Source organism: Vanellus vanellus (genome assembly GCF_965231255.1).
Source record: "Vanellus vanellus genome assembly, chromosome: 3".
NCBI lineage: Eukaryota > Metazoa > Chordata > Aves > Charadriiformes > Charadriidae > Vanellus > Vanellus vanellus.
This window is the reverse complement of record NC_138907.1, coordinates 21,035,604-21,050,949: the sequence shown is the minus strand read 5'-3', so window position 1 is coordinate 21,050,949 and position 15,346 is coordinate 21,035,604. Positions and strand designations below refer to the sequence as shown.

Here is a 15,346-nt window from a genome sequence, read left to right as displayed (position 1 = left end):
TTTTCAAGTTAATTATAATAAATGCAATTACTAAGAGATTACCAGTTAGCAAGACTACTGTATGTGAATAAGAAACGGAGAAAGCTAACGTAACGCTGGCCAGTAATGCTGGTTTTCTTAAGAAGCAGATATAATATATTTAAAAGGGTCCTTTCTGAGAAGTTTTCTTTTCCCTTATCTTCTGGCAGTTAGGATATTTGGTGAAGCCTATATAAAGGAAGAGGATTTTCCAGAACTACTTGCTGTACACTTGAAAGGAAATTTTCAGTCTCTGTTGGTGTTGTTAGCTGCAAAAGCGTGTAAGTTTCCCATCTGGCTCAGACCACTCTGAATATGTGCAACGTGGATCTCAACGTTATTCTGAAAACAACTACAGGAAGAAAAGAAGAAAAAGTGTTAAACCCCATATTTAAGAGTTTTGTCTGACTATTTCTACAGTGAAAGTCCAGGTACAAACACAGCCAATACAAAAATTCAGATGAATCAGAGTAGTACATACTAACGCAACTCGATAGAGCCATATGTGAAAATAGCATTTGCACAAACAGCTGTATGAAATCAAGAGTTACCTACTCAGACACTTTAAAGAAGACTTTAACATGAGCAGAGTTAATGAAATAAAAATATTATGAAGAGATGCTAAAACGCCCCAAATAAGTGAAGTGAATTGGAAACATCACCACCGCCTTTACAGTGTATATCAAGCTTTAGTTGAATCCATTCCACCATACAATTTCCAGTGGTGATTACAGAGAAGTTTTACTAATGTTTGGGGTTTATTTTTGTTTTTACTCATGAAAAACAATTATTATTTAAATCAAAAGGCCACCCTACTACCTTTGGAAAAAAAAAAAAAAAAAAGATTCCTGTGTGCACCCTCCCATTATTATGCAGCAATACCAGTATGAAGGGTATAAGGAAATACTAAGAATTTTGGTATATTTTCAAAATTATGTAATTTAGCAGCATTTTAATGATAAAAAAAATCCTGGTCACAAGTTTCTGGAGGCTGCAGTGTACTCCAGACAAGTATCACCGCATTCTTACTATCACCACATTCTTGCTATTTTTATAATGCTTTCTCGGACACCTGCTTGTGACAACTGTTGAAAAACGGTCATCTAAACTAGATGGGCCTTTGATCTGGCACAATATGGCTGTTCTTCTGTTTCTTGGTCTAAAATATTGCTAATGGAAGCTGGTCAGAAGCTATAATTGTCTCATATGCCAGCTTTTGATATTTACAGACAAGACGTTGAGCAACTATGCAAAAAAATACTGAAATTGTACTGTTCTGGGGTTTAAAGAACTTATAATACATTTACTAGTGGGATTTCAATGTCTGAAAATGTTCTAAAATAACTTATTAGTTGTCATAAATGACTGAAGAGCAAGAAAGTCTAGTTGTTGCTGCATCAATTTAACACTTTTTTTCTTTTTTTTTTTTTAAATCAGGTTACTTCACTGATAGGTTCAAAGAGAAAACTGCTAATTTCACGCTCCCTTTAGGAAGCCCCCTTGTTAAATGGGACCATTCCTATAAGTAAAAGTTACCAGATTAAAACCCCTAATTATAATCAATGTTCACCTCTAAAATACAGTAAGCATTGTCTACTGGCACAAAATGTGTAATTAAGAATTAAATATTCAAAAAGTAATACCTGATATTTGAGGAGTCTATTGAATTCTTAATGTCATTTAATGAATCTGTTAGTGATTTAAATTCAAAGGAATTCAGGTCACCTCCTTCTGCTAGACACTGTAGGAGAAGACGACAAAGAGTGTTCTCACAGTTGGGCACAAAGAAACTGACAGAACCTTAATACTATGTATTTTATGAGAGAAGCTGTATTTTTGCGAATATTTTACCTTAATCTGCAGTAATATTGCTGTAAGTCTAGCGATAAGATCAGTTAAATTTTCGCTTTCGACACAAAGCTGTCCTGTCGTTGAGGAATTTGCTTGCCTGACGATCTCCTGAGCCTCCTCTTCACACCTACGCCTCAGATCTGTCGGTTGGTCTGCAGGCTGGAGGCCTTGGTCAGGAGCAAGCTGCAGAGATATAACGAAGAGAAATGAAGGATGAGGATGAACATCTCCTTCGCATTTGGTGTACGTGTGAAATGACAAACGATTTCAAAGAGAGTTCACAAGTATATATCACACCGTATTTTTTCTTCGTTTATGTACATGCATGTCTATTTCAAAACTGGCCACTGGCATAAGCAAAAGCGTCTGCATTCTGGTAAAAGAAACAGAGACAGACAGAGGCAGGGACAGAGAGACAGAAGGAATCCAATACAGCTGCTACGAGGTTCATTTCAAAGCGACCCCCGCCTATGCCCTATTCTCAGGAAATTCTTTTTTTCATTTTTTTAATACTTAGGTTAAGCAAAACCAATGAGTACACACAGATTCCAGCAAAATCTTACCTCATAACAATACTGTTGAACTTTATGCAAAACTTTATTTAAGTCTTTGTTTAGTTGTTCTAGATCTAGAACAATAGTCGCGTATCTCCTCTGAAACTCAATGCCTATTGGCATAGAATAGGATTTCTGTGGAAAAGACAAAGCATATTAAAGTTAATGCAATACTGTACCTATAGATCTTTTGAACTCAAAAGGAATTTTCACCTGAAAAATAATACTGAGGTATTTGAAATCCCAGTCTTTAATAGAAAAATGTCAACATAAAAATATTAAAACCTAGTATTGCTATTTAAAACTGACAACTATTGCTAAACCGCTATTTAAAGTGACAACTGTGCAGTAACTACCATGGCTTTATTCTCTTCATAAAGTGCTATGATAATCAGCAGTGGTAAATGCTACATAAGACAACTGTGGCCCAACCTGCTTATTTCTCCAGTAGCTGGATATGGCTTCTCTCTACTGTATGAACTATCCTGTCAGTAGAGGAGTATAGGACAGTATGGCCACGACCACCTCTGTTGCAGGATGGGAGGCACGGTTGTCTAGTAAGTTAGCGGTCACCTGAGGATGACTCAGTGCTACGTACCTTCTGTTACTGCTAACAGTTCTGCCAAAAAAAAGAGTTACTAAAGCTTATATTTGGTAATATAAGTATTTAGGGCAAGCACAGTTTTCTACAAAAAAATAAATAGCAGAATACAGTACTTTCTTCTTACACTGTTTTCAGAATGTCTCTCAACACTGTTTGGGTGGTATTTATGAAATTGAAACAAAACATACAATATAGTATAAAATATAAAAAATTGTAAATATTAAAAGAAGGAGGCTGAGGGGAGACCTTATCAATCTTTACAACTACCTGAAAGGAGGTTGTAGTCGAGGTGGGGGTCAGTCTCTTTTCCCAAGTAATAGGTGATAGGACAAGAGGAAAAGGCCTCAAGTTGCACCAGGGGAGCTTTAGATTGGATATTAGGAATAATTTCTTCACCAAAAGGGTTGTCAGACATTGGAACAAGCTGCCCAGGGAAGTGGTTGAGTTGCCATCCATGGAGATATTTAAAAGATGTGTAGATGTAGTGCTGAGGGACATGGTTTAGTGGTAACTTGGCAGTGCTAGGTTAACGGTTGGACTTTATGATCTTAAAGGTCTCTTCCAACCAAAACGATTCTATGATTCTAAATGGCCTCTTGCAAGATAGGCAAGTTGTATTTCCAGTTCTTCTCAGCCACAAGTCTGAGATACGGTCACCTCATACAGTCAAACCTGTAGCCATAGATTTTACACCAAAAGATGAAGCAAACTGCAAAGTCAAGAGCCTTCGTCAGGAGGATCCAGGTCAAAATCTCAAAACAGGTTTCAGTTATCAGTTCAGTTGTAAGTTTCCCATTAAACTTAATCACTGAAATGATTTCTAAGGATTTACAAGTCTGAACACCAAATTAATAGGGCTTTTAACTAAGATTATAGCTACAGAATTCACTTAAAAGCAAACTAGGAACCAGCATATATTTGACATACTTTCTGCGGCTCTGGAATATAAGGAAAAAATTATAACTTTCAGACCTTCTTCAGTGACCAGTCCCCCTAGGGAGACTGGACTACTCTGGCTGTGAAAGCCACAGACAATTGTGAATTCCCCATCAGAGAGGAAAGGCTAAGGGCATTCTATGTTACTGACGACGAAAGAAATATTTCTCAGCACCAGTGCTATTTCTGACACAGAAGCAATCCGAGATCTGGAAACACTGACAAACAGCTGAAGTGGCAAACAAAAGATGGATGGCTTTTAGTAGATGGAAGCAGATAACATCTCTGTCATTGAACATGTACATGATTCTCTGGAACAACCAGCATCGCCTTTACATTGTCTTTGTCACAGGTCAAATGAAAAAATGAACTTGCCACCATTTTTTATTTAGATTTGTTTATTCAAATGGGTATCAGAAAAGTATTTACTGTTTTATGCACATGATAACTTGTTTACTAGTAGTAGTAGACTAGTAGTGATGTCAAGATGCTTAACTATTAATAATCTGTCCTTTCAGAAAAATGAAATGGAAAATGTGCAGTTGTATGTATTAATAGCTCCTCTGAAGGCATCGCCTGCCTCATGTAAATTTATTATTATTGCCAGATAATAATGGACTATATTCATTACCAGTTCTGATTTTGGTCAATTCCGTTTATTTCTATATTGGATCAGTCATTAAAAAAAACAGTCTCCATAAAAGGACTGCTTTAAACCAAACACTGGTGTTACTCTAACTATTATCAAATCACAATTGTATGAATTATTATCAAAGTCTGACAATTAAGCTATGCCTGAATGAACTCAAAGGATTCTGTTTTATTCATGTTCAGGTATGTTATTGATGCTCAAATGGATTGGTGCCGGAAAAATATTCTTGTTCAAAGAAAATACATTTTAAAGAAGAAACAATATATACTCAGTGGCAAAAACATAGATGGGATTGCCAAGGGACAAAGAGGATCAGAAGACAGGCTAAGAATATGGCCCAATAGAAAGGTATCATGTCCTCTATTTTTATCAGGACAGCCTTGAATAGTAACGGAGGTTGCTTTATAATTGCTGGTTTACAAAGGAAACCGCCCAAGGGAAGAATTTCAAAAGTATCTCAAAGTCCTTATCTAGGCTACAACTGAGCTAAAATATATCAAACCATGCTTATTTCTAGATCCCCTTCTCCCATGTTGCTTTTTTGCTCTTTCAATTTTGTTGTTTTCCTTGATATTCTTATTCCACATTACAGTTAATTTATGACTTAGTTGAGTGACATGTTAATATCCGGATTCTTGTCAGAGGAAGGTTACTGTCATTTCTAAGGATTTCCTTATCTATGCAAAAGTACTGATATCTCAGTAAAAACAAAAAGTTTTTTAGTTTGTTTTAAGAAGAGTTGGTAATTTTTCCAGTATCAGAGTTAGAGGTTGCAACGGTATGTTTTAGTCTTGCTTGCTTTTGCATCTATTTTAATTTTTAATATGCAAAATTAGAAGAAAAAACATTTGATGCACAGGAAAAAAAAGGTAGTAACTGAAATGATAACAAGGTTTTGAAGAGTAGCATCACAGCACAAAAGAAGACAATTACAGAGAATTAGAGATGGGGCAGCAGGAAACAATAACAGAACATACATGCGCACATGATCACTGAAGGGACAAAGGGAAATCTTACCACAATATATCAAATCCTTCAACATTCAGATACTTTACATGAAAAAATAATTAGCATTTATGGTTTCAAGAAATAAAAAGGACTCCTCTTTCTCTCCACAAACCTTTAGCCTTCTGTCTGTATGTTGTAGAGACAACTGTCTGAATGGACGTTAGCAGAAGGTTGAGACGGATAGCTTTCCACTTTCAAGTTGATTGATAGCCGTGGGTGGTAGAAGAGGCATTCTTATCATTTTGATTTACTGACTGATGATTAGATAAAGCCTAGCAAGAAAAACTATTCTGCTGCTGCTAATTATGCTATAGCTGCTCTGGTATTGTAATTTTAAATGCTGGTCAAGGGCACTCAGAGCTTTCTATAGAAAATCTCTGAACTGAGTTATTGTTTTAGCCAGAAAGCTAAATAAGTAAGTACCTACCGTCTGCAAATTAAAATTACGATGAATGTCTTACCATATAAGCTTCTACTCAAGATTCCCAAAGTACATAGTACTTCCTTACTTTATGTGTCAACTGACATATGCTACTCCAATGTTTACATTCATGTTTCCAAAGCATAACGCTTTCAAAGGAGAATAATATTTGAAACAACTGACCTTTCTGACTTGTCTTTAAAAAAAAAATTAAAAAAACCCCATATTATAGAAAGCGCTAAAATATAGATTTTATCTAGACTCTAGTTTTAATTTTATCTATTTGCATTAGCTGTTAAAGCACATCCTGTTTTAAGAACTGAAAAGAGAACATTCTCACCAGCTTTTCTGCTTCTGTATTCATCTCTCTCAATTGTTTGATGTGTTCCTTCTTGATCATAAGGATTTTCGATAACCTGGTCTAAAACAAAGGAACTATTTTTAGAATGAATAGGTCCTTAAGCAGTTTTGAAATGCCATAGAAATTCAAGATAATAAAATGTGCGTTTCTTTCATCATTTTAAAATACATTTCTCCGTTGTTCATCAAGTTAAGATGCAGAAATAAAAATTAATTAAAATTAAACGATGGATTTTCCAGAGATTTTTAAAGCATTTTCAAGTGCCCTAAGTTGGAGAATGCTAAAATCCATCAGCTGAAATTCCCTGTAGGAAGACCAATATAATTTATGGCCAGCTAGAGCCTGAAGAATCAAGAACCTTCTTTTTTTTCAGCCTGAAGGAAAACAAAGGCTATCATCATGTACTACAATTAATATCACTCACCTTACCATACCTTTTTTCACACAGTACTCGGCCTGTTCTCAGCTGTGCTTTAGACTGAGCTCCAGCCCTTTGCGTACTCTCCTGCAGTAAAATCTGGTATACAGATTGGATCTATTTTATACGGGATGACTCTGGGCTTTCCATTTCCCTCTTTCATAACGGGAGTACCCTGTTTCTGCTGCTCTTGGGACCCAGCAGGTTGAAGTGGAAGTCACTGGGAGTGCTCTCAACACACACATCACTATCCGTGCTCTCTAGGGCCCCAAGAGAAATCCTAGCTCCACTACAACCAGCAACAGTTTTATTACTGATGTAAACAGAGCCAAGATTTCAGGTTTTATAAATCGCAAGGGGCTTAACTGCATCCTAGTAGTGGAACGTGGGACTGGGAGAAATAGGAACTCCTAGTTCAGCATACGTCTGCTTATATATAATCCCCTTTGTTGATTTTCAAGTCCAGTCTTAATGTAGCCAGGTTTCTTGCCCTCATAAATCCTAATGGAAAATTGTTCCAGGACCTCTTTTAGCTAATTATGAATCTTCTTGGAATTTCCATGCTAATGCATTCTTGTTCACTTCATGGTAACTTGTTCTGCTAAAGCTGTGTTTCAGCTAAATATAGGCTCTCCCTCCTTGTAGTTATCCCTGTTTATTCAGAGACAGTAAAAGCATCTCTTCTTCACTGTTCTTTCACTAATCACAACCCAAGCCTTTCCAGTCTCCTCTCCCATAAAAGGCTCTTGATCTCCTAAACTTTTGCGGCCCTTTCTGTATCTTTTTTCCATTCGCGGTCATCTTTCCCGAATGTGAGCAACAGGAAGCCTGTACCGGTATTCCGAATGACAGAGCCAGAAACTGGACCTGTAAAACGGCATCAATACTCCTCTCTTTCTACCACAAATACTGTGCCAGATGCATCTTATGAACGGATGGCAAGCCATGGTCAGACGCACAGGGGCAATACTGCATAGGTTCTCACTCTTCCAATACTAGCTGCTCGTTTCTGTCCTGGTGCTGTCCCCCAAAGCCTGTGCTGAGCCAGCACTTGCATTTTTGAAGCTACATGAAGAAAACCCAATCAGGGAACCGATAATGAGAAAACAATAAACTCAGAAAAGGCACCAAAAAAAAAGTTTTAAAATTGTTACTTGTGAGCTGGGTTATCTCTCTGAGCTAGTTTCTAACACACCACACAATCGCTCATGTTGGCAAAAGAACACCTGGGAGGAAGGAAAGCACTGTACACCATCTGCCACTGCTGCCAAAAAATTACTTGTCAAGCTCTGCTGTCATCACCATCCGGCAACTGCCTAACACGCCTAAGTCCTTCTTCACGAAGCCTGTGAGTCCCCAACGTCATGTAAAATATTTGTCCCCCAAACTTGCAAAGTACTTGGTGCTTAATTTCTACTTTGACATCGAAACATATTTGAGGATGCAGGGCCCTAGGTTCTCCAGCCTGGATTTTATATTATATTCATCCCATTTCTAGGTATACTCCAGTGATGAAGACGATCTGATTCTTTCTACAAGAAACTCTGACCTTTCACTGTATCTGTGATGTCTACCAACTTTCTCTCATTGGTACATTTTATTAAATAGTCTTCCATTTTAACCTGCCAGTATAATCAGTGAATGCTTTAACTCAGTTCAGCCCTATTCCTTGAGAAATTCTTGCCTTAACAGCTCTATTTTCAGCATAACTCATCCTGTTTATTGTTATAATTTATGGTTCTCATTAAACTGGAAATGAGATTTTGGTACAATGCTTTTCCACATTAAAAGAGGAAAGAAGAACCCAGCCAGTATGTTTAGATTTGTACTTTAGATTTAATTATTCAATCCAAAGAATATTTATAAAGAACATAAGCCCTTCAAAGTAAAGTGTGCAATGATTTACTACAGAATATTTTCAAAATTTTCATAAGCAGAAAATAAAAAAAAACAGTTTCAATTTTCAGATTTTTCCTCCTGCATTTAAGCCGAGAAGATCATTCCTTTTTCCACAGCAATCAGGAAGACACCAATTCACTTTTCTGAACGTGCTGCATTAACATACTCCCTCTACTGGACATGCAGCAACCCTGCAAACAATCTGTTTTGTCCTGTATTGTTTCCTTCCCAATCTATTTTTTTTTTTATCCAAAACAAAACGGGGGGGGGGGGGAGCTGTAGCTGAGCGCTTTGAAAAACTTCCTCAAAATTTTAATACTGACTAGAATGTATGAATGTAATCTATTGATTTTGATGTGCAGTATAGCTTATGAAATATTTAAGGATACATTACATATTGCATATAAGCATGAAAGACTTTTTTTAATTCATTACTTGTTTATTGCTGACTTTATTCTTAAGATCATAAAGTTAGGTTTTGAGCCATTCTTTTCCCAATACACATTTGTCCATAGTAAAAACCAGAAAGAACAGCAGTCTCCAATGACAAAACGTAAACACACAGAAATTAATATAAACAAAGATTTAGAAAAACTAAAACTCACCAGTGTAGAACTATGATTAAAATAGTTGTTACAAGTCACAATGTTTGCTTACAGCTGCAAGTTATACGTAAAGAGAATATCCCTAACATTTAGTTGTTGGGGTCGGCACATGATTTTGACTACACTTCCTTTTGCTCCAAATTAATTTCAGAACCCATAAAAGACAACTAAGGGGCTGGATTGAAACCTTGAATAAGGTGTGCTGTATTTTTTCTCTTTTGGCCAAAATAAAGTTTTTCCCTAAAATTGTTTATTCATGTTTATTACCTGGCAATAGTTCTCCAGAAAGTTTTAATCAAACATTTTCTGATCCTTTACTTCTTGAATCACCATTAAATCAGAATGAGGGCTTTGCCCTTTTTATTGTACCAGCATATAAGAAAGGCTAGAACATCTTTAATGGTCACCTTTAACATAAAAATACATCTGGACTGGTGAACGCAGTGGCATCAATAATCAGTATTCACCAGCCTCACATATTTCACAACACCGAATTTCAGTACCATCCTTAAATTTCTAATAAAAAAGTTGATGCCTAAAATGCTTAAGATGCTAGGCTTAGAAATAATGCACAGTCCTTCAATAAATGTTCTTCTAAGCCTCGCGATTCTTTCTTAAAAACTTGGTTAAAGTATTAAGTTGCTCACATAAACAAATGCAAAAGATATGTGGCTTGATTTTTTTCAGAATCTTTTTACAATCTTCAAGCAAAAATACGCATTAATGGGGTATCTTTGTAGAATGCCACCATTTGTAATACAAGCAAGAGGCCTATACTTTTAAAACTCAGATTTCCTTAAAACAAATAATAAAATACCACCAAACATGAATGAGAAATCACACATTTTCAGATTTAATATACAGAACAATATCAGAAACAGATCAACTCGATGCACTAAACAGTTGTAAAGCTCAATACACCTTAGTTACCCAGTTTCGTTGATCATACTCAGTGACTCAGGTAGGAGGACAGCTGCAGATACAGTTTAGCAGCATAAACAAAGACCATTATCTTTTGTGTATTTCAATTTTTAACATAATTAATCTTACAGCAGCTACATCTACTTTAAATTTTCTTAGCTAAGCTAGAAGCCAAGCCAACTTTTTCAAAACTAGCTTCATATAATAAGTTTCCCCTAAAAAAATGAGTCGATCATTCCTTCAGAGAAAATTCATTATGTCGAATGGCCAAAATATTAGTGTCTCGTGTGAGCTACAGACACAACTTGATTCTTTTCACCAATTACATACACTCCAAAATTTGAGAAGCATTGAGCAATATTATTTCTCAGTTCTTAATACTTCAAACACAGATCATTCCAATCTCCTTTAGCATGTTCAAAACAGCTTCCATTGTTAAACAATCAAATCACAGATCTTAAGGCAAGCCAACATGAGCAATTACATTTTTCCACCATCCTGATGAGTTTTGATATTCAATGAATCTCAGCTTCCTAACATTACTTGTCTGTGCTCTTCTGAACTGGTCTACAAAAAATCACCGAGGAATTATTTCATAAAGATGAAGATAAAAAAATACTTTTCTTATCTATAACATGTATGTTTGCTTGCAGGGAAAAAAGTGCTTTTCTCCTGCAAGAGGGTAGGACATTACATAACGTAAACCACAATATTATACAATATATGATAATGCACATGGGCAAGTGTTCTTTGCATAATGCAAGTATATTTTAAATTTAAAAAAAAAAAAGTCTTAATGCAGTACAAAGTTTGCAGGTAGGAATAATATCTTTTTTTAGACCAGCTAGTACAGCTGGGAAAAATAAAACACACTTTTGGAGACGTAAGCCCCTCCTGTGGTCTGAAGAGCAACATGTTTCAAAGATTGTGAACAAATGAGGAAATTAAGAAGGGGCGGGGGGGAATAAAAACAAATATTATTAACATCTTTTCAAAAGTTATTTTGGATATCACCATATCTGTCATAAATCAAGAGAAGGTCATTTAACTGCAGAAGAATTGGCAGAATAAACGTAAAAGGACAATACACAACAAAATTAAGAGTTGCAGTTAACACTTACCACTTGAATAAGGAATTCTACTGGAAAGCCTCCTAGTGTTTCAGTATCTGTGCTTGAAATTTTGTTTTTCCACGAAGATTGTCCTAATAAAGGATCACTGTCCTATACAAGAAAGAACATTTAATTTAATAGCTCGTTTTTATCTTGCTGAATAACCTCAGAAAATTAATATCAAAAACTGTTTAAGGTATCAGCTTCAGCGTGTATCAGAAAATATTTCAATGATTAATATTACATGAAAAAAGTAACTTACTGTAATTGGAGACTGGAGTGAAGGTGTGTAGTGCAATCGGGGAGGGGTCACAAAGAACCTTGAAGGCCGTTGTTTCTGCCCAAAGGCAGCAATTGGCATGGTTTCATGAGGCTCGTTACTCTGTAAAAAAGGAAAAGGAAGGATATACTGAGCTGTATGGTTAATTAATTTTACACAACTTTTGGAAAATATAATTTATTTCTGGAATCTGGACTAGCTACGCCCATTCACGCCCCAACCCAACAACATTAAAAGATTAACGTTTTGCTTTTGGGCTAGAAGGAGCTTCAAAACATATCCCATCGCTGTAGCTTTCAAAGTGTTATGGCATCATGTGAAATAAAGCCTACAAGAACATTTCCAAAAATTCCATAGGCAAGATGCAGACAAATCATGACTAAAGAGGAGTTCAACACAGGCTCCAAACTCAGACTATGACAGAGACTAGACAAATTATGGGCCCTTAGTAAGATACAAAAAACGTGAGATCCTCTGGAAAGCTTGCAGTCTAGGTCAGACTGTTTGGCAGGAACAATTCCTGGAGCTCTTAAATTGATACAAAAGCCTATGAGTTAAGAAATAATCCCAAATTTTTTGACCAAAGCGACACCCCCACAGGTAGCTTCATTACCATAAGAAGGTTCAAAATTAGGTTCAATCAACTCATAATACTTGCTTGCAACTACCAGAGGCCTTTCCAGACTTTGGCAAATTTCAAAGGACCAGGTTTTCCTGAACGTTTTCTGCAAACCCTGCCGGGATCCCATAGCAGAATTTTCTTTGGGATCTTATTTCTTCATATTAAACTCGGGCTATTATAAAACCCTGTAATAGTTGGTCTGGTAAATTCTTCCAGCCTAAGCATATGTTTTTACATAGAGGGTTATCCTGTTCTATAAAACCAGAAACAGCAGAAGCCCAGTCCCCTGGAATTTCCCATGCACCTGTTATGCTTGTTTCTACTTTATGACAATACCACCTAGATGTAGTATTTTGAATTTTCTGGTTTTGATTAAAGCATACAGTTGTAGATTTTTTTAAATTTTATTTTGTTTTTTATTATAGCTATTTTAAGAATGTGCCATTAATACTTACAAGAACTTCATAATCTGGGACTGTGTGTGTTCCAAGACCTGCTCTGTCAAAAGTCACTCTGTATGTAGCATTAAGAGTGTCTACAGCATCTATTTGTCCAGTGAATAGTCCATCATGGACACCTCGTAAACGTGCTTTGAAAGAAAAAAAAAAAAAACAAAACAGAGCAACAAAACAAACGTTATAACAATCTGATACCACTGAGAAAAATAGACTTAATGCATCTTTTACAAGTAACCCTTTATATGAATATTTAAAACCCACAGATTAAATGAAAAAAAAAAAGCAAACTCAGAAAAAGAATAGTATGCAATAGAAATACTAGCCAAATTTTTGTCAAATTTTTCTTTGCGAGTCAAGTATTTCCCAAATCTAATCCTTAGCACTACACTTATGTCTAAATAAAACACTATCTAATACCTAATCCCTTCTGACTGACAGATTTTGCAGGCAAAAGTCAATTTCCAGATGATTTCGCGTACCTTTTCTCTTTGATCACTTTCACTGATGACTGCATATGTAGCAAAAGACAATGAGGAACGCAGCTCAAGGATACAGCTCTAGGAGAGCGAGGAGAGGCAGCGTTGTGCATGCCTGCTCTCCAGCAAGAATTAAGGGCAGTATTGCTGAAGAATGCAACAAGCAATAAACAGTAGTGGCTTGAGTGGGAGATACCGTGCTTAAGTGAAAGGCATCTGCATCACGAACAGACAGGATGGAGGAATTCTAGTTTTTGCAAAATTAGACAAAACTTGTGGAATTATTTTAACTATATTCCTTCCTTGGTTATGTGTAAGTTTGTCCAGTAAGGCAATGTCATGTTTAGTATACATGTCCAACTCCACTGCAATATCAATTCTATATCTCTTTCAAAACAGATATTTTCGTATTTACTGAAAAATAAAGCTCCAGTTTTATATTATGTTAGATTTTAAACTTTCAGACAGCACTCTGCTCTTTGCATTTAAGCGTCTCTCTCTACAAGATTTGTTAGATAAACTAGACATTAAAAATTTAAAAAATCTACAATTTGAACAGCAGAAATAATAAAACATACTAAGTTTGTACCTCAAAACCATATCACTGTTTTGAAAATACTAGCTAATCTTCACAAGCACCTTCTCAATAAGCTAAAAATAAAACCATACAATTTTTGATGTTTTAAATTTATTTTAACTGTGTGCACTAAGTATACTATGGTTTAATAAAATCTTTGCAAAAACTTCACTGTTTTTTGGTTTGTTTTCAAGAAGTTACCTGTAACTTTTGTTCCTATTACAAGCGGTAATGGAATTTCTTCTGGAAGATCTTTGAACTGGGAAATATCTGCAACTTTCCGCTGCTGCAAAAGTCTTATTTTCTGCCGTTTCTGTTTTAACGCTGATCTCTCTTCCTCAAAGAATGCAGAGGAACACCTATAATACAATTAGGTAAAACTATACTTAAATTCAGCTCTGAAAACATACGTATGTGAAGACACATCAAATAAATAGGCATAGTTTACAAATCAGCGAGGAAAAAATGAAAAATCTTGGGATGAAGCGTTCAAAAGGATTTCATTGAACGGATTTAGACAGTCTTACTCCCCAGAATTATCACTCCTAAAATAACAGTTTATTTAAAAATAATACTCAGGAATGCTAGCTGTTGCATTAGTATACCAGAAGAGTACAACTTCTTAGGACTTTTTCTGCTTATAGGGATCCACCTGGTGTCACAACAAAGCTAAAGCAGGTCCCACAATCCAGTCTATTCTGAACGCCAGTTCAATGCATATAAGGAGGACTTCCTACGAGTTCCCTGGCTGCCATCACTTACTGATACATAGTAGATCCCTTTCATGTGTGCTCATTAGCTCAATTAAACTAACCTAGTATGAAAGGGCACCAGACTCAGAACATAAAAGGGCACTTCTCTGTCTGATCCCCTTGCATCTGTGCAAAGAACAACTCAGACACAAAATCTCTACTACGCACACGAATTGTTTTGAGATTGATCATAGTAAAAGTACAAATTTGTTTGAACTTGGACTATTGTGTAAAATCAGGTAATCTCTAGCAGTTCCTTCCCCCATTTTGTGTGTGTGTGTCTTAAAACATAATCTAAAAGATGGAAGACTTACACTCAAGGCCCTTAACTTGGTTTTATTCATTTTCACTTTTAACCTACTGAATAGGCATGATGCACGAGGGAGATACTGAAAGCATAAAGACATTAAGGACTCGATCCTATCTCTCACTTCTTATTAAAAAAAAGTTTTATCATTCTTGTGTCAATGAAAGAAGTCATTTAAAAAAAGTACAGATGCTATTGTAGGTCTGCTTAATTGCAGAAGCAGTTATTTATCAAATAATTTACTACCTTTGTTAATTGCTTTACTGCAGTCAAATGCAATTTAAACATTTTCTCTGGAACTCATACAGTTATATATTGATCACTGATCAATAAAAAGTCCTATTTTATGAGGTTATTTTAGAAGACATTGACAACTCTTCTGCTGGTTCCCCCTTCTACACTGCAAATTATTTTCTGTTTTAAATACCTTCAAGATCTTCCTCAGTACTGAGCAGTCAGCTCCTATTTCCAAGTCTGCTTCTACTACTTTCTTATTATATGCCGAAAAAAACCA

At 35.9% G+C, this 15,346-nt stretch overlaps 1 protein-coding gene across 4 annotated transcripts in view; it reads right to left on the bottom strand.

Moving 5' to 3' along the window:
* Nucleotides 1-190: 190 nt before the first annotated feature.
* Nucleotides 191-15,346, bottom strand: part of LIN9 (lin-9 DREAM MuvB core complex component) — a gene marked incomplete at its 5' end in the record, with an annotated part of 40,652 nt that continues 25,496 nt past the window's right edge. For 2 of the 4 annotated variants that reach the window (XM_082481423.1, XM_082481426.1), the window contains 9 exons: nt 191-370; nt 1,662-1,759; nt 1,870-2,052; nt 2,433-2,558; nt 6,385-6,465; nt 11,370-11,471; nt 11,623-11,742; nt 12,718-12,851; nt 13,975-14,132. In XM_082481423.1, the coding sequence (XP_082337549.1) occupies nt 265-370; nt 1,662-1,759; nt 1,870-2,052; nt 2,433-2,558; nt 6,385-6,465; nt 11,370-11,471; nt 11,623-11,742; nt 12,718-12,851; nt 13,975-14,132 (1,108 nt within the window). In that variant the 3' untranslated portion in view covers nt 191-264. The remainder of the gene's footprint in view (nt 371-1,661; nt 1,760-1,869; nt 2,053-2,432; nt 2,559-6,384; nt 6,466-11,369; nt 11,472-11,622; nt 11,743-12,717; nt 12,852-13,974; nt 14,133-15,346) is intronic. The other 2 variants (XM_082481424.1, XM_082481425.1) reach the window with 2 other exon arrangements.